Source organism: Neodiprion fabricii, chromosome 5 (genome assembly GCF_021155785.1).
Source record: "Neodiprion fabricii isolate iyNeoFabr1 chromosome 5, iyNeoFabr1.1, whole genome shotgun sequence".
NCBI lineage: Eukaryota > Metazoa > Arthropoda > Insecta > Hymenoptera > Diprionidae > Neodiprion > Neodiprion fabricii.
In genome coordinates, this window is record NC_060243.1 from 11,254,536 (window position 1) to 11,274,777 (window position 20,242).

At 36.9% G+C, this 20,242-nt stretch overlaps 1 protein-coding gene across 2 annotated transcripts in view; it reads left to right on the top strand.

Annotated features, from left to right (window-relative positions):
* LOC124182679 overlaps window positions 1-20,242 on the top strand; it is an 82,093-nt gene that overhangs the window by 54,274 nt on the left and 7,577 nt on the right. Inside the window, exons 2-13 of one of the 2 annotated variants that reach the window (XM_046570236.1) lie at window positions 144-350; window positions 1,512-1,574; window positions 1,941-2,000; window positions 2,069-2,263; window positions 2,332-2,373; window positions 2,828-3,019; window positions 3,138-3,232; window positions 13,165-13,440; window positions 14,186-14,766; window positions 14,884-15,068; window positions 17,412-17,540; window positions 17,679-17,873. In XM_046570236.1, the coding sequence (XP_046426192.1) occupies window positions 144-350; window positions 1,512-1,574; window positions 1,941-2,000; window positions 2,069-2,263; window positions 2,332-2,373; window positions 2,828-3,019; window positions 3,138-3,232; window positions 13,165-13,440; window positions 14,186-14,766; window positions 14,884-15,068; window positions 17,412-17,540; window positions 17,679-17,873 (2,220 nt within the window). The remainder of the gene's footprint in view (window positions 1-143; window positions 351-1,511; window positions 1,575-1,940; window positions 2,001-2,068; window positions 2,264-2,331; window positions 2,374-2,827; window positions 3,020-3,137; window positions 3,233-13,164; window positions 13,441-14,185; window positions 14,767-14,883; window positions 15,069-17,411; window positions 17,541-17,678; window positions 17,874-20,242) is intronic. The other variant, XM_046570237.1, reaches the window with a different exon arrangement.

Genomic DNA, 20,242 nt, shown 5'->3' on the forward strand with positions numbered 1-20,242 from the left:
GATGAAATACCTCAAACACCGTGTATTGAGATGACATGACTTCAGGGTTTAGGGGCGAAAAATTGATTAATCTGGTACTGGTTGTTCTGTGAAATTCACTCGAATTTTGAGTTTCGGCTGCAATATCTCCTTTTTGTTTTCAGGGTGTAGATACGAAGGCCGCAGATATCAGGAGGGCGCTATCGTTTCCACTTCAGAACCGTGTCTGCAGTGTCGCTGCGTCGAGGCCTCGCTGAGATGTCGTCTTCGTGTCTGCCCGCGAACCCCAAATCCTACACCGGCCGAGTGCCGCCTCCAGATTTCTCCGGTCCAAGAATGCTGCTCGGAGATCGTCTGCGGTGAATCGAGACGTCAGTATTTCCACGTCCTTTTGTCACACGTCATAATGGACTTATAGGTATCACCGCTTCCCCAGGCAGTTTGCCAGCCCAAAATTGGCAACGGCCATAACCTCTAGAGAATGGAATCTGCAGTCAATTGCTGTTATTAAATTGCGTAGTATTCCGGAAAGTTTGAAATTTACTTAATCAAATGGTAATCAGTACGCATCACATTACGTAGTACATACGTTGTGTAAGATTTTTGTTCAGTTGCCTCAAGTATAATGTAAATATATGCATATTGATCATACATTAGAGTTGGAAAAATTAGGAATTTTATGAAGAATGTGGAATTGAGGCTGTTATACTACATTTTGTACATTCGCGATTTCTCTCTCTAACTACTTTGTATTATCATTTGTCAGCGGGTGTCTTGATCAGTATTGGGATACGCCTGGTATCTACTCACCTCAAGGCTGTGTTCAATAGCTACGTGCTCAACGAATACATAGCCATCCTGTCGATGATATTGTTTGCCATCCAATTTTTCAAACTTTTCGGTAGTACAACATATTATGGTATCGAAACAACATATCTATAATCTTAAAGCCACCGAAAAGTTTGGAAATTTATGATACAAGACTCAATCCTTGTGGCAATCCTGGTAGTGATTGAAAACTGCTCGACTGCTCGAAAAAAGCTTCTATTTTTCCTGAACTGATCATAGTTGCGATATTTCACTTGAAACCCAAAAATTATTTTTTGTATTCATCAAAAGTTTAGAACTTGAGTACGGGCTTGAAGAAATTCAGTTTTCATTTCCGTAATTTTTGGATTACATCTACTGCAGACGATCTGATTTTTTCAACATAAATTATTTTATGAAGGTTAACGTTTTACTCTTACAATTGTGTTTGAATACTGACAAAAATTTTGCACAAAAGTGTGTGGAATCAACAAATTTTGCTTAAATCTTTTGTGCAACAATGGTAAGTCTGTAGCAGAAAATATTTTTGATTTGATTCTTTATGAACTTTAATCGAACTGTTATCATTGTATAAAAATTCCGAAGGAAAATAAGATTTTGGATTCAGACATTAATTCCAACCGTTCTTGCATTCAAATCAATAGTAGTGACATAGCCAATCAATGTGTTACAGAATAATTTGAACTGTTTTAAGCCTTTTTCAGATGACAATGAAAATTCTCTAAGACGCATAGATATCGAACCAGATGACGTCACAGAAGAAGATGGTATGATTGTTAATAATATTGTTATACAGCACTTGACATTGCCTACAACTACAGTATGTAGATACACTCAAATTCGATTAATACTTGTTAGGGATTGTTTGGAAATAATGCCTTCATGAAATATCTTTGAGAATGCTAGGCATTTCAGTCTTCGTTATCAGAAATCAATAATAAAGCATTGCAGCTTTGTGACTTAAAAATTTTGGAATTGTTTTTATAGCGTGAGATACTCTCGCTCAAGAAGAAGATAGTTTCCTCACAATTGACGGCTGACTTAATGATTTGTGAGTCAAATCATGCTTTCAAAATCACTAAAATAAAATTGTATTGTCACGAAATTCTCCGACAACATTCTTGTTCTCCAAGAAATTTCGGCATGTGAACATTTTCACAACAGTTTCCAAATATCGAACATGCTCTTCAATCGTACGTATGATTGCTACTCACAATATGGATTTTCTTTTGTCTGTGAAATTGACATTTTGCATGTTCAGGATGCCTCTTTGAAGGAGTTCGATACGGTGCTGGTTCCGCAATGATGGCAACTAGACGTTGCGAGTATTGCTACTGTATACTAGGCGCACGGCGTTGTGTCAGTCCAAAATGCCTCTTACCATTACCAGGGTGCACTCCCCTCTATGCCCCACACTCTTGCTGTCCAGTCGCCTATAACTGCACTCACAATCAGGGTAAGACAAGGAGCAGTTTCGACTGGTAACTATACTCAACTGTCGATACTATATGGTTCGTGTTCTAGATGAAGAGACTTCGACAACGATGCAATCGCTGACTTTGAATGGTGAGTGGTACCATGTGGAGTTCTGGATTAGGCATACCGAGAAAAATTTTAATTTCTGGTTACACTTTACAATTCTATATACCAGAAAATTTAATATGTGTTACTATTCTTTTCGCATATCGTCACTTCTGCTATATTTGATGTTGGTGAAACAATGAAGTGATGCTCAGGCCTTGTCCTGAAAAATGCAATAAACTTAGCAAATGGATTGATAATTGCAACTGTCATAAAATTAAAAGTGTACTTCTGAAACATTTTCTTGTAATTGCAACAGTGTTTAAAAGTTATTGTAAAGATACTAATTGGACCATAATTTCCTGGCAACTGTAACGATATGAAATTCTTCTCAGTGAAGTCTGATTAATTAGCGTCCCATGGCTGAGGAAAATGTACCTCAGGAGCCTCGAGGGCTGCATGATCTTGTACTTTAACTGAGGTTATTATACTCTATCAGGTTGTCGCGTGGGAAATCGAGTCTACAACGAAGGCGAGATGGTGAAGGATATTGCATGGAAGGCACCCTGCGACAACTGCTTCTGTGCCATGGGAGCCGTGCGTTGTGTGCCACTGGCTTGCGCTCCTCCGCTCCAGGGCTGTAGCCCAATTGTTAGAGAAGGTCAATGTTGTCCGTCGACCTACAATTGCAGTAAGTACCGTGAGACACACGTACAGACAGGTGGATAGCGTGTGTTGCGAAACGTGACCGGGATGCGACGCGAAGGCGGAATTCGTTGATTCAAACCCTGACTTTTGTAATGCCACAGGTGGAAGTATTGAGGTGAAGGCTACTCAGAACTACGCCTCGTACGCATTTGTCAGCAAAGATTACGCCAATTTTCGAAAGGAAACGCACTTTCATGTGAGTTCTTTCTGCAGCTAAGTCTGTGACTACCTTGGGGATTATGCATACCTTGGCAGTCCCAGGAAACTAAAGATCCAAGTACGCAGATGCCGAGATTTTCATTTACTCAGGCAAGCTGGTTAACTGTGCCCGGTTAAACCTCGAGGTGAACTGTCAATACGTGCAAGCATTTCCAGGTTATGTTGACTTAAGGGGAGACTTCGTAAAATATTAAAAATCGTCACTAAAAGCCGTATAAAAAATCCTTTTACAAATTATTATATTATAGTGGTATATGCTTTGAAACGAAGCTTCGACCTCCTGTAATGAAAGTGCATGTGCAAGGAATTTTTTTTGCAGCGATGGGCAGAATATTTTTCGAAAGGTTTCTTGCGCCAACATTTTCATCACAAGAGGTTGAATTTTTTTTACAATGCATATCATACCATAACCTGTAAATTGGTAGTCGAATTTTTTTATATTGTACCTACTTCTTTTAATCTTACAGGAATGAAAGAACCGTTCTTTGTCGAAAATTTCACTGAAGTTTCACCTTGAATGTAGACCTACCATATTTTGACTACCTCAAATTGTCAATGCAACATAGCATTGAGATGCCCGCAAATTGTGCTAGCTAGGTGTCTGCCCGCAACTGAGTTGGTCAACCTAACCAGCAAACGTAACCTTGGCGTCAATCAATTGAATTGATGAATGAAATCACATGATTCGGCATAAGCGCATTTCGGTATTCAGTTTTCTGAAACTATCACGGTATAATTTTAATTCACTACATTGAGTAAATGACATTACTAATGCAGGTGAAATGATTATTCTCACCCTTGAGGAAATTTACGTGTCAACCGACACGGAGACTCAGATTCAGCCGTCCTCCGATATCTTGGTTTTTCATGCACTTTACCCGGTATTCGAGTATTGTATCCAATGGAAAAATTACTAACTGCTGTGACAAAAATTCTTGAGGAGTATTCAACACAATTTGATTTTCGCATTTTTTTTTTTCGTCCTGCTGGGCTTACATTTTCTTGCCACAGATCATTCAAGCAGGTATTAAACGCAAATCTGGTTGAAAAATTATCCAATTGAAGAATTTCGATTTAATTACTTGGAAGCTACAAAAGAATTAGTGAAGTTGAATTTGAAAATAGCAGAGTTGAGAGAGTTAATAACCGCTATGAAGTGATCACATGCGTTCTTCTGCTTCACCAACACTCGAAGCACATCTTTCGTGCAATTTTAATGAAATTTAACTCATCTTGTCCATAAATGAATTTGTTCGAATCGTTTGAAGTAAAAAATATTGATGTAAATGACGATATCTGCTTGCGTGTCTACTACAAATATACAATAATAATTGCTCGATTAAAAACAGATATCCAATTATTTATCAAAAATTTACTCATGACCACATTAAGTCCGATTAGTTGATGAAATCATTCGATTGAAACAACCAAATTTTGGCTTTAGCGAACAGAAAAATGAGAATAAGTCGGTAAAACACGCTACTCTCTCTGAAGTAGTTAAAAAGCTTCGGTTTAAGTATATTTTTTGTCTTTAAAAAATGTAGATTTAGTTACATTAAACCTGATCAATTTCAGCCGTAAATTATACATGGTTATTTTACAAATTGTTCATACACTTATTTCATAATGAGTACGGGCAATGCTTCTTTCTTAACGATGTTAATTATGAGGCATTTAAAAAAACATACTTTACAATCTTTGCACTGAAATAGTACATTATGTAACAAGAGAATAATCGACTTTTATTCCTGTATTGCATATAGGACCTTACTTCCGACTCAACTCTGTCCACATTATCGACTTGAAAAGTGAGACTCAATATTATTTACAATATTGTGTGTCGAACTCAGAACAGAGATGATTCATGAAAAAATAAAAGTAATAAATTTATACAAGTAGCATACGGATGTAGGTTGTATTTTAAATAAACAGATAAAACCATTTTTTGTATAAATAATCATAATTTTTTCAATCGTGTGTGTAATAATTTTATCACTCTCAAAACTATAATATTATTGTCAGTTTATAATAATACAGAAAGAAATAGTTCAACGCTAAAAAAAAAGAAAAACAGAAAAATGGGAATCATATGCTACTTTCATTCCGCTTTTCACGTTAAAAAAGTGGACTTTTCAGTTGAGACGGGAGTAAACTAATTTTGCGTACTTGAAAAAAAAAATTTCATATCGAGGAAGTAACCATGCCTGGTGTCAGGTCTGCATGGTGAAAAAAAGTTTTTCTTAAGTCACTTGAAGTTAATTGAAGTCTCGTGAAGTGATAGAGTCCTTTGAAGTCACGTAAAGAGTTACTTCAAGTTCCTTGACATCACGTGTAGTCACGTGAAATGACGTGAAGCCGCTTGAAATCATGTGAAGTCAATTGAAATCACGCGAAGACACGTAAAGTTGTGTCAGCTTACCTGATATCGTGTGGAGTTTTCCGAAATCTTGGTGAATTCGTGTATGCGCCCAAATTCAAGAGTGGAACTTATACCCACTCGTCTAACATAATTTATACTAAAGTATCCAGCCCGCACGTGCTTCCAGCCTCACTTTTGTTGGTTTCTTCATTTCATTTTCTTGGTCTACTTTCGTTATCTGAAGACATTAGAAAATTTTGTCCAATCTTCTTTCGATAATAGTTTAAAAAGTATTGAAGGCTCAAACTCTACTCTTATGTCGAAGTCTGATTTTCTACATACGAATTACATGCTATGAGTTTCATCTTTTGATTATCAATCTCCGCTAGCTCTTTTTCCGTCGAAATAAGCTCTCGCTTCGTAATCAACGGTGCACCTACTAATTCCATTCCAATAAGTGTGTGCATCCCGTGAAGAATTTCCTGATATACATATATGACTATATCTGAATATTTTTCGTACTTGAGAAACACAGATGTATACTTTACACAATAATATCTCGCGATACAATGAACTCAAAACTTCAACTTAGTACAATACATTACATACATCTACTATACACGTATAACTCAAACGTAGAAATACATAACAGTATTTTTTGGTAATTTCTATACATACTAAACTTAAAATGTTACACTAGCTTCGAGAAAGGATATCATGGATAAGACTCCAAACAACTCATTAAAATTTTTTTTCTGTAAAACTGCATTTGGAAGATGGACTGGATTTTTGAAACTTGGAATTATAGAGAGTGGAAAATTTTTATTCAGTTCAATTTTTGAAATTCTTGATTACTAAATTACAGTTTCTTTTCATCACGGATGACTTTATTAGACTTTATTATATTCTGGATATGTCCATATCAGGTCATATCAAGCCATAACAGAAAATTATGTATAAATATATACGATCGTATCTGGCCAGATATGGCCATATCCATTTGCATATAATTCTTGAAAAAACCGGATATAATCGTATGTGTACATGCATGATGCTAGATATGACCAAATATGGTCGTATGTGTACATGTATGATGTCGGATACGACTGGATATGGGCCTATGTGTACATGTATGCTACTAGATACGACCGGATATGATCGTGTGTGTACATGTTTGATGTCAGATACGACTGGATATGTGCGTATGTGTACATGTATGCTACTAGATATGCCCGGATACGATCATATCTGTACATGTATGACACCAGATACGACCACACATGGTCGTATGTGTACATATATGACGCCGGATACGACTGAACATGGTTGTATGAATACATGTATGCTACTAGATATGGCCGAATATGATGGCATGTGTACATGTATGATGCTAGACACGACCATATATGGTCGTATATGATTCCAAATACGCTCACACCTGATTCGAATACGATCGTGCGTAATTGAGATACGAACGTATCTGGTTCATATACGATGGTATCTGATTAATTTTTCCCAGGCATTTTCACCGTTGCTTGTATATTGAAGCGCAAATTGTCTGTAATTTTCTGATCTCTGTTCGATGGGTACTGAACAATGCAAACGGTAAACAAATCAAGAGACACGAAAGTGTCTCGCGCCAAGTATATCGTAAGAAAAAATTCACGCGTGAGACGCAGTCTCTTCACCGTGACAATAAACCTTTGACCTAAACGGCGAAAATATTGTCACATACCTGTATTTCTCTCCTATTACGATCAGCCGCGACATTTGACAATTTTATTGAGAATATCGTTTTGAAGAGCTTTCATTTAAGCTCTATATCAATGCAATCGGTAAACGAAGAGCCGAACTATACCAGTTCTAATATTTCCGGCCGGGCTGTCAGCAGTTAGTCTCAGAGCAAATCAAAATCAATCTAAAAATGCAAGAGACCAATCGCATGCGCCCGAAAACAGCGACCGGCTGCAACCACCACTCGTCATTCAAAATTATCCATAATCCAATGCTAGACACACAGACGCATCGTCTATGTTGTTCACACGCGATCCAAATTTTTCTTTGTACAAATAGTGTTTGTGCGAAATTATGACCGACATTTATTTGCAAAAAGAAACCTCTATTAACTTGCCGAAAGTTGATGTAAGTATGGTGGTGGAGGTTCTCGGTAAACCGAGAATTTCGCCTGCAGGTAAGTTTTAAGAATTAAGGCCGGCAGGTAAGTCATGTTTTATATCATTGATATATGTTAGTACATCATGTTGGTGTAAATGTATGAGAATTGGTCGATAAATCGTGGCTTCTCTTTCATGTAATATGTATAATTCATCAGGATTTTCTAAATTTATTCTATGTGAAGTTTTCGGAAGTGCATTGTAACTCAAGTATGAACATCAATCGCAGTGTGCTTTATTTATTGTGTTTTGTATATTTTTCTTTATATACAAGAGAGTCTACGGAAATTATTTATTTATAATATCGATCAGCATCTATATTTTTCACGGACATAACCCGAAACCCGATAGATATAACTTCTGTTTACTTAGATTTGCTGGGAAAAGTTATGGGGATGCAGGTACATCGAGATCCAGATGAGATCATCGCTTGAGCTTAACCTGCACTGCGGAAGCTACAATCAGTGCAAAGCACAAAGTGCGTAGCAAATTGCATATCGTAACATCGTTGGCGGACAAAGGGCAAGAGTCAATAAAAACTGTAGATTGTCGCAAGTGTGCGGTGACAACTGGTATGTACTAAGCACTTTGGCATGAAATATGTTGCATTAGCATGTTTAGTATCTTGTTTGACAGGCGGATGCAAGCATGCTATTGCCTCGCTCATGAGGGTTCATCGAAAAAGCGTATATCTGGCACCAACAGAAGTCAACTGATACTAGCAAAAGGCGAAAGACAAGGGTTGGAATATACAGAAAACTGGGCTTTCATTGACCAACGCAATTTCTAAACAATCCGTCAACTACGTGAATGAACGGAATGCACGGAAAGAATATCTGAACCAATGCTGAAATGTTTGTAAATGTAAGAAATAAATCAGTAAACATCATTTACATCGATTTTTTCATCTTCAATAATATTGCGACGTAAAAATGCACCGAGTATTGCTTCGCGTTCTCGAACAATGATGCCTTCACTTTTAGGGTTATGAAATCTAAGCTGTTGAAATAATCGGGATAATGAATAAGAAAGCATTTGAACGTGCTCTAAAACGTACGGGTGAAAAACTTATGATGAATATTTTATACGAAAGAAGTGTTGCCTGTCGGGCAATCATCAGAAAAATGATTCTACTAATGAGTCCAACAACAACATCAACAACATAACTGTCCAGTCACAGTGCTAAAAAAAGTTTTGGACACTGATTCAATTTTTATGACATGGAGAATGAAAAAGATGTTCGGGTGTTTCATAGTCATAAGATCATAACGAAATAATAATCTACAAAATAGTCATACTTATTCGACTAGTTCGAATTGGTTTCATAAACTGCGGAACACTCGATGAGGTTGACGCAGAGCTAGTAGTTTTGCGAAGCCTAAATTTATGCTCATGTAATCGGGTGAACTTGGTTTGACAATCTTTAACGCCTTCAAGCCAACAATTCTCCGCATTTCGAAGTTATCAGTGTCTACAAAAAGTAGTAATATTCCCAAAAAAAGCACTTCTGATGTAAAAACCTTTCGCCAAGTAAATACATTAAATGTGTTTATGACCCAAAAAAATACCTTCTTTGATGAAAAGTGTGTGCATTCAATCACGTTATGCAGAAAACTCATTTCACGCGAACACTATACACAAGTAAATATCGTCATCCTTCATCAAAAAAGCTTCAAATCACATACTATTACCAAGTACATGTCTGTTAATTTACAATCAAAGCATGATTGAACCTGATATAACCTTCCATGCAACATATACCTAAGCAATGTACACTCTCTGTGCTTTACACGCCTAACTATAAGTATGCTACCGAACATTGCTGCCACTGCATGATTGCAAGCGAAGGGTTGGCAACTGGTAATGGAATTGAAAATCCAGAAACACAATTGAATTATTACGCATAAGTATAAGAGAGCGAGCGATTGCGCCGAATCACACATGTTTAGACATCGGATACGCATGTACGTAACTGTGATTCTCTTGTAACGAGGAGTGGTGAAGACCATCACCAGATTCACACACGTGCAATTCCTGAGCTTTCCAGGAAATCGTGGGAAAACGCTCCTGCATCGAATATTTTGGAATCCTGTTTCCTTACCCGCCTTTGCATTCTCTTACAATTAGGCAGGATACTGTACTTAAGATTAAACATTATCATGAATTATACGCATAGAAGTAACTATTTAACCCTTTTCATAGATGTAAAGATAATTTTTGTTATAGCAATTCGGAGCTCTCAATTACTTTGACTGTGAGATTGACAAATCAGTTAAGGAATCATATTACTTCTAGCTTGTCAGTCTTGATTTCTTATGTTGCAGTATCATTCAAAGTAAAAAGGTACAATTATTTTCAAATTTTTCGCCATCCTCGAATGGGAATGTTTTTTCAATTTTTACAGTCTCTGGGTTCAAGCTTGTAAGGGGCCGTCCATTATTCACGTGATCTTTTTTTAAGCATTTTTCAACCCTCCCTCCCCCTTGGTGATACGTGGTGAGGTTTAAGACTACCCCCCCACCCCCCACCCAACATCACGTGTATTTTTAGTATCTAAAAAAAATTTTTAATTTTTCAGAATATCTTAGAATATTATCCTAAGTACAGATATAAAATATAATCTTATCTTATTCTGATATTAAGGACCATTATAAGAATGTCTAGATAGAAAGGTTAATCATGAAAAAATAAATACACGTGATATCTTATTACACCCCCCCACCCTGTGACATTTTGTGATTTTTGGCAACCTCCCCCCCCCCTCCCTTTCAAGCCTCACGTGATTAATGGACGGCCCCTAATCTTTACATCGTACCGTAGAAACACATTTATAATGACAAAAGTCAATAAATCCTAAGGAGATAGTTATTTCTTTGTTCGCAACTTGCACTTTGCAGTTGGTTGGAAATGATAATATAATTCTCTATTTGGAGAATACGCATTCTATAAATGAAAACTGGCAAAAAACTGTATTCAACTCTACAACTTACAATCACTCCGAAAAATTTTTTTGCACTTACATATTGTGTTCAATCATCAATGCCCATATCTCCGGTTCATTCAGAATCACCACTTCGACAAGGTCTTAAAATTCGGATATTCAGTTTCAGAATATTTAATTCTGATTTGGAAAAATCAAAGGTGTAAAAAAAGTGCGTTATCAATTATTGAAAAAAAAAAAAAAATTTCCCCGCACAGTAATATTCGTTAATGCCTTACCCTTTCGTCTAACTTGTTTTCCTCCCGAAATAAAACGCGAGTTCGATTCTATACGAATTATGTGACAATGACTGGCGATGCAGCCGACGTGAGAGATTGGAAGTCATTGTCGTATAATTCGTATAGAATCGAACTCGTATTTTGTTTCGGGCCGCAAACAAGGTAGCCGGAAGCCCATCATTGCAGCATTGTTGAACATCACCGTACATCGGAATGATCGTGTAAAGGGAAAACTATTGCCATGTGAGTTCGTTCCTATGATGCGCCGTAAAGATTGCAACCTAGTAATTAGTGACTATATGAAGATCAAAAAAAAAAGGAGAAAAATACAATGTTAGATTTTGTAGTTAATGATGAGCAATATGCACTTGAAAATGCTCATCAGAGAAATGATATCCGCGTTTCTAGGCGTAATTGGTTGATTAAACAATTCCCGTGTTTTAATGAAACGAAAATAACGAACAGTTTTATCATACGTCGACAACATTAAGAACAATTAACATAAGTCGAGTGATAAGAAATAAAGATAGAAGAATAATAAAGTAATAGACAGAAAAGAATAAGAAAAGGAAAGTAATAACCTTATTTCTGCAAAAATCACCTAATCTATTAATACCAATAAAATACTAATTATGTGATGGTATAGAAAATTTATTGATTGACTTGATTATGAAAATTGAGGTTCCACTAAGATAAAGAAATATATCTGACAATGATATTTGAGAGAAAATACGAAAAGCGCGAGTATTCGAAGAATAAGTATTTGGTCAGACATAAGAGCGACTCAGCTGGTGAAACTTTAATAGACTTTTTCCTGGTTTGTTTCGCCGGAGCGAGTTAACGCGTGGGAATAAGAATTTTTCAAGTTCCGTGCGCTTCTTTATATTGGTAAGCTATTTTTTGATTGCAAAGTTTTACAGTTCTTTGTGCTGTTCTTGTTATGTCTAATGGCTCAAATTCCTTTGTATTGGCGATTTTCCAATACGTTCCTGCTGCATTTTCCTTGTTCTAGTTAACCTACATGATCGAGTTTGCTTCACCTCCTGACACCCAGGAAGTTTCTAAGCATATTCCCCATGTCGGTTTATCACTGCATCGTTGTTGATGGACCGATATTCATTTGTTCAATGCGTCCACGTGTCATTTAGCCAAATCTTTTATACTAGAACCGTGATAATACTTCTGAAATTTGGCGTGAAGATGCACCTTATAATTAGCATGATCCGTTCAAATCCCTAGTTTGTCGGGAATTGTGACCACCGGCGCTATGCCCATTTCGACGCGCTATTCGATACATTAATTTCCACTCAGCCTTGCATCATTTGGCGTTAAACGTGAGTAATTAACTTACGGTTTAATGGAATGATTAATATTCGTCAGGAAAGGTTATTTATTTTATACATTATACATTATAAATTCTTTATTGCAAATTTTTCGAAATTTCGGATAGGCCTAGCCAGCCATCATCAGGGTAGAATGACTATCCTAAGCGCTTAAAATGTTTGTTGTACGGCAATCGATGAGGAAGTCAAGTGACAATCAATGACCTTCCCCCACGAACTTCTTCCTCAAAGTATCCGAATACTACGTTTATATTAATATTGATAGTTCTGATGTATTTCTAGAATCTCAAGCAAAATCGTGACACTTTGAGACAGCATGATTCCGCAGAAAAACCTACATAAGATAAGTGTAGCAGTTATTGACAAGATTAGACCCAATTATTGACCCTTTTATTTTACACAATTATAAATTGTCGGCATAAATTGTGAATTTCTCGATGATTAAAACTAATTGCTAGAAGATTTGACGCTACAAATTTATTCTTTGGTAATTCTAGAACTAAGGATCACACAGATACAACCAAAAAAGTTCAATAATTACGACGGGATTAATGACTGGTACTTACCTTATGTACAGAAAATAAAACTCGAACTAACAGTCGAATGAATTACCGCGAAAGAAAATCTTGTGTACAGATAACTCCTCGATATTTTATGTCGCGTGCATAATTATAACGACGAATGTCTGTTAAATTTGACGGAGAGTACCACGTGGTGAATTGCAGGAAGATCCGAGAGATCGTGAAAAAGATGAGACAGGCAGAAACAAGTTGAAATAGGTACGCGAGAGAGATTATAAACGGGGGTATTTCAGCCTGTCGATAATCAGATGAGTCCCATACTGTCAAACGCAATTGTGGAGGGCCGAGGTCACAGGATAATCGAGGGGGACTCTTACACAACTGATCCCAAGGACGTGGAGGCCGAGGATTCTACGTCGTCTGCCTACACGAACGGCGAAGCCTCCACGACGTCAACCTTCGAGACGGACAGCATGGGGAACGAGATATTTCCTGACACGACTGGGGAGCCGGTAATACCCACGACGTTGCAGATGTCGAACACTTTTTCGAGTCCTTTTTCCGGTGAGGCAAGTGTGACCACTTCCGACTAATGATGTGTCGGACGAACAACCGAACAGAAAAATCAATCTAAAGTAGTATTCACAGAATCAAGGTTCGTGAAGGAAAATTGGAAAGTTCGTTAGGTCGAATTGCGTTAATAAAAATTCTTCCTTGATATATGAGAATAAGTATAGAAAATGGCAAAAGTGGTAAAATTCATTTGGGGAAAGTTCAAGGTCGATAGTTTCAAAAAGATAATACGTGCTTTCAATTACCAAAATCGTAATATTCATCTGATTTTGATACATCGTGACTCATTTCGTGTCTCAGCAGATTTTTTCATACCAGACCTGAAATGAATTTTTAATAACGAACCACTATATTTTTTGATACAGCATAATTTTGTAATATATGAGAATGAGTAGCTAAGAATGGAGTTTGACTTCAGGAAATGACAGAAGCAACAAGTGGTTGACATTCGATTTATGAAAAGACAGAAAAAACTACAACACAGTAACGCAACTCGAACAGAATTGAACAATTAAACAAACTTACCTGAATCCGAATAGATGATAATTATAGTGATGTGAGCTAATTGACTAAAGTTAAAAATTTTCGACTTTTGTTTTACAATTTTTCTTATTCACACTTTTGCTTAGACTGAATACTGGGTTGTTTAGAACCAGCGCGTAATTTTTTCTACGTCGAGACAGGGTCCGAGCGTTAACTTATGCAAAATAACGCGGACCAATTATCCCCATCTTTATGTAGGCGATCACCAGCTCCGAGGTCTCAACCTTATCAAAAGAGTCAACCACCGTGCCGGAGACATCGACGCACGAGCTCAAGGCTCCAGTCAGCACCGTATCAACGCCGGAAGAAACCACTTCAGCCGAAAGTTGGAGCACCACCGAGGAGATGAGCACATCTGCGGGAGCAGAGGGTGATCCCTTGGAGCAGGGGGTTGACGAAGAGCTGGACTCGACGGAAGCGATGATTCGAAGTACTGCAATGGCATCCAATTCGTCGGGACCGACGGAGGAGCCGATCCTTGGAACGCGGGAGCGCCACAGGGAAGCCGAAACGATGAAGGAGAAGGTGATTACCTCGACGCAGGAAGAATCGGTCACAACTTCTCCCACGACGATCCTGATGCCCGACGATATTTTCATGATGAACGTCACGCTGAAAAGCAACGTTTCCGTCGGCCAAGCTGAGGGGGTGACCATCACTCCGGTCCGATCAATAGCTCCTGACGTTCAAGCCATTTTGAATATAACTCAGAGGGAGAAGGTAGATGACTACGATTATTACAACGAACCAACGCTGCCTCCGTCCCTTCCGAACGTCAGGTGAATCAATGGAGAACGTCAATTGTCTGGATGGTCCCCAACGTTTTGTTTAATTAAATTTTTGACTCTCTCGCGAATCGTCGCGAACATTTAACGACAAGTCATTCTTTTATTCAGGATAATTCCCTTCGTGGCCGCTGATGCTCTGGTGAAAAACGAAAAGGACACGACCTCCGGTGTCACCGCGTATCCGTCAGGATCGGCTGGTGCGATACGTGAACCTCAACGCACCACCGAAAGCTCCAATTTTTACGACATTGTGACCAGAGAAAACAGATTCAGTCCACCTATTGAAACAGAAGGTATACTATTTTTTTTTGTTTACGAAATATTTGGTTTTCTTACTGCATTGCGGAACATTTATAGGTATCAAAAAATTCTGTAAAAAATCATGCGAACGGTATGAAGAAGGGTAAAAAAAAATACGCTCCTTGGGGAATTTTCTCAATAACTGTTGTTTTAAAGTTTTCTTTTCAAGTAAAGAGCTCGATTTCTCGAAGCTGCTTACTTGCCCGAGGGAGTTTACCTCAAAAAATATTTCTTTCGCGGGTTCATGTATCATAATGTAATATTTTAGTGACCTCATTTCCTTAGGCAAAGGAGGTTGTTGGTATTCCTAAGCAAAATTGACGAAAAGTTGAGATTTGTATGACTTTGTACTGTACTGATTAATCATAGCTGAATCCAAATTGTGGTTTGTAGTGGCTATTGAACAGGGAATTGAGTCGGCGCGTGACCAAAATTAATATTTAATAGTAAGAAGGTGACAAACTTTAATTACTGGTAATAATAATACATGGTAGTAAATGATAATGAATAATGTTTTTATTGAAGCTTGAGATGACTGGCTGGGCACGACTGAAACTTCGTTTCTAACGAAAGTTAACTTTTATTTTTCCTTTTTATAACCAGGGAGGACTAAGTCATACGAATGTCAAAGTTTGCTCATTTCAAATTTGAATTTAGAGTACCTAGCTGCGTAGGTTGAAGAAACTAATCCATTACAACACTGTATCTCGTATTAAAAATTGTTTTAAAGGGGCGGAAAGAATTGCTGTAGTCACAATAACAATCATCAAATAGTAATTATTTTTACTATTTCAATCATTACATATTACTATATCATAATTTTCGACCCTGCGCATTGTGAGTATAATTACGTGCATTGTATTGACGACTTACTATTATCGAAATGAGGTATAGCAACGTTTACTATCTTATTTTGTTAAAATCGCTGTAGCAAATAGTTGGTGAAACTCGACCACACATTTCATGCAGAATAGTAAAACCGAGTTTCCAACTGTAATACATAAAAGTAGTGGTTCCATCAGCCACTTTGACACTTGGAATCGTTACATGAATTGAATTTAAAATTAGTAGTACTATACACTACCAGTTTGAGTATGGACCTCAAATCGAAGAAAATAAAATTACACAAATATTAACGTGGTAAGATAGCGTAGTGGACAAAGTGTGCAAATAATAATGCGTACGTCACGGCTTTGAATTCCTTTCGTGATACGATGTTTTTCAACGAATTGAAATGCGTTTTCTTCAATAAGTGATCAATTTTAAGCTTTAATAAAGTATCGTGTAGAGCAAACATCCGTCGATACATTTGAATTACCAAATACTGACCTAAGAATAAAGTTTTGACCGCACTTTATTTTATCTCCTTCAGAAATCGCGTGACAAATCAACACTAGACTGGGCCAAAAAAATTGACCATTTTTTTTGTTTGAAAAATATATTGAGAATATCATTCAGTATGGCAAAAAAAAATTTCATGAAATTTTAAGCCCTTAATATTAACTTTAAGAGGTCTATCATCGCTATTTTTGATTTTTAGTAATAATTTGATGTTTTACGTCAGAACTGTCGAAATATTGAAGTGAAAAAATTTACGTTCACTTATCCCTTTATAAAATTAAATTCCCTACAAAAAAGGTCTGATTATAGATTTTTGTCAGACAAGCCGTTTCCGAGTAATTAAGCTTAATAAATTGATATAATTTTTCGATTTGACTTTTTTAATTTGGAATTTCGTGACTAACGAATCAACGAATGTATAAAAAAGATCATGACAGATTCTTAAAGGAAATTTAATGTTCTACAAAAAAGATCTCTTAATATTTTACATTACATCTTTACATTTTCAGTCCGACATATTAGATCCACCATTTTGAATTTTGCAAATTTCTCAGATCTGACCATATTTTTTAAATCAGTGACCTCAAGAACCCTTATATACCCAGTTTCAATGAAATCGTAAGGAAAAATGTATGCTTCCAAGGGTTAAAGGTGGTTTTTACCTTTCAAGCAGCCGAATCAGAACGTAAAAATAATGTTTCTCTAATGTTTTTTCATGCACTACAACGTCACAGAATAAAGAAAATCGCTAAAGCACACCTTGGGTACTTTCCTTATCAAATAGATTATCGAATGCTATTTGATTCACCTGACGACTCGGCGTCGCGATACTGACAATAAGACGGCATCCCCAGTATCAGCGTATACCTATATTAAACGTTTATACGTAGGTATAAATTGGGTAGAGGGAGATAGGGTTACGGGATCAAGCCGAAACGATAGCTCCAACTTGATGGGGTAATCCAATGCCAGGTCTAACGTTAAGCATTTCACAGGCGGATTCGTCCCCAAAGATCCACCCTATTTCGAAGCATCCTATCACTCGACCGATCTGAGCTTGGAAATTGGCACCGGTGTAACCGTAGTTCCCGCAGACATCACAAATCCGAATAGAAAGGAGGACGGTAAGAAAGCGCCCGATACTTGATCAGTCTACCTACTCCTCTTCGATCGCTCACAAGCGATCCTCTGTTATATTCTCTCCGTGCAATTTCTACCTTTATGTACGTAACTAATTCCTCACCCTTCCAATCTGTCTGAAGGCCCGTCAATGTCCAGCTGCCACTTTGATACGAGACAGTATCGCCACGGAGAATTCATTCCTGACAGCGGTTTGTGCGTGATATGCATATGCTACTACGGTGAGGTCGTGTGCTCTGACGAAAAATGTCCACCATTGAAAATTGGATGTAGGCGAGTCAATAGTGACCTTGGATGCTGTGGCGAAATCATTTGCAGTGAGTCGATCCAAATTCTCTAATCACTATGTGCTGTTCTCTTTCTCCGGGAATTATTTAAGCAAATTGGAGTTAAACGCATCTTGAATGAAATGTTGTTGCAAAAATCCCTTTTACTGGGCCGTTCTTCTAAGAGAATATTGGGTGGAAAATTAAAAAATTGAAACCGTGTTTTTTTCACTCTTGTCTGTCGTTACTGCGGTATATCCTTACATTCCTTTGACCGGGAATTTGTCTCAGGAATTTTCACTTGCTATATCTATCTGGTTGTTATGTCCCTTGATCCCTTTGAATGGAGACTTTTATGAAACTTTGATTCTACGACGTTGTTTGAGGCTTGGTTCTGTGGAAAATACAATTATCGTCGGTTATTTTTCGTGCGACTACAGTTCGAAAGAAAACAGTTGAAAGAATTCTGTCTCGTAGTCTTCTTTTAAGTACACTGGTCTGCAAACAATAAAATCTTTTTCTTCTCCTTTTTATTATTATTAGTAATTATAATAGATTTGATGCTCTTGTATCGAAATATAGTAGTAAAAAACATGTACCACGTATACTTTTCATGCAATACTTTTTTTCTTCTACAAACTCTATTTGCGCTTACAAATTATAATCACACACTAATGATAGCAACAATATTCATCAAAAAAGTTACAAAGTTAAAAATTTTAATCGTTAAAATCGTCAGAAAATCGATTCACCAGTATAATTTTAGTTATTTTGTAGTTTTTGGGACTGGCATTTTGTAAGTTCTTCGCATTTTATACCTAAAATAAAATAAAATTCACCACAAAAAATTTCGATGTTTCTAATATATATGTCGGGGTAAAGCCTCGGAAAGGCGGAGAGAATGTAGAATTTCCAATTTGTGGATTGTTCATTATAGAAAGCGCGATGATCTCAACACGTCCGGTCAATTCGCTTGCTTTTCCGTGACTGTCGATTTCATCCAAGCGTTGTTATAAACAATTCATTTTTTTGTTCTATATTCAAAGCATGTTGAATAACGCTTGACGCTTGATACGGCGGACTCATTCAAAGTTCAAGTTTCCAATTCACTTGATGATGCATCCTCTTTATTCTTCTCCGACATATATATTTTTTTTGCTCTGTACGCTCTAAATCCAAGTGTTAAAAAAGTGACTACACGTTGATATTTAACATAGGAATTTAAAATACTTCGAGGTTAGGAAGTGAGATGGGAATGATATTCAATAAAATACTTGGATTTGCTATATAGTTGAGAATAAACATAAAGTTTCACCACAGATATAGATCCTGTGTAAAACTTACCAAAAGAACCAGCATGAAACAAAAACAACCGCTAAACAAGTTTTCAACATATCGCGTGCACGAAGTCACAACGAGAACTGTGCAGACGCATTGTTCTAAAACCCACGTCAGGCGATATCTTTCTTTCTCTTTCCATCAGTTTGAACTGGTTTTGTATGTAGAGATTCTATTTAAGCAACAACAAAACACGACAAATTCTAAATTTTGAACAATAAAAAAAAATGTCGTGCAATGTATACGTGACAGCAAAAAATGGAAAGCAGATATAAATTCGGTACATTAAAACCTTCGTACCTGTTTCTTTTTTTTTTGTCGAAGAAGAAGAAGAAGAAGAATTTCGTTGCTGACCTGTAGTATCTTTAATGTGAATACAAAATATAGAAAATTGTATTATTAGTGTAATCGATGAACGCCATCATACACCATCTTGGTACCTGTAATTTATGGAAGAAAATCGAATATTTACTGCATGGTTAGTCGAAAAAATTCAGCGTACTTATTTACATTAAATATTTCACATTGATCGGATAACAATGAGGTCATAGAAAAAAACTACACTTTGGGCTACATTCCATTATGGTAAATTCGGTGATTCAAAATCGTCATAATCGATTTTTCGAATATCTCCGAAATAGTAGAGGAATAGATTCCGATGAAATTATGAAATCAGTCAAAATCGAAGACATTTTAGGTCGGGTGAGTCAGAAAATGTATACGCGTCAATTATATCAATTAAAATGTAAGCCGAAGCACTTTTTATTCAAAAAGGGCACAAGATCGTCATTCTACATGCAATCCCGAACAAATACAACTCAAAACATATGTGGCTAGAAAATATTGGAAAAAGTACCGAGGTCGGTAATTTTCGACCAGGGCATCCCTTAAAAAGACATCACTTCTCTAATACAATGACTAAATTTTACGATGACCCTAAAATTTTGTATACTTATTATTGTCTTTGAAAACCCTGAAATAAAGTCTAAACTTGTTATTATAAATATTCACAAGTTTATAAGTTCGCAGCAGGTCACCAATTACGGATGCATTCAATTACAATGACCTTCTGATACGAATGG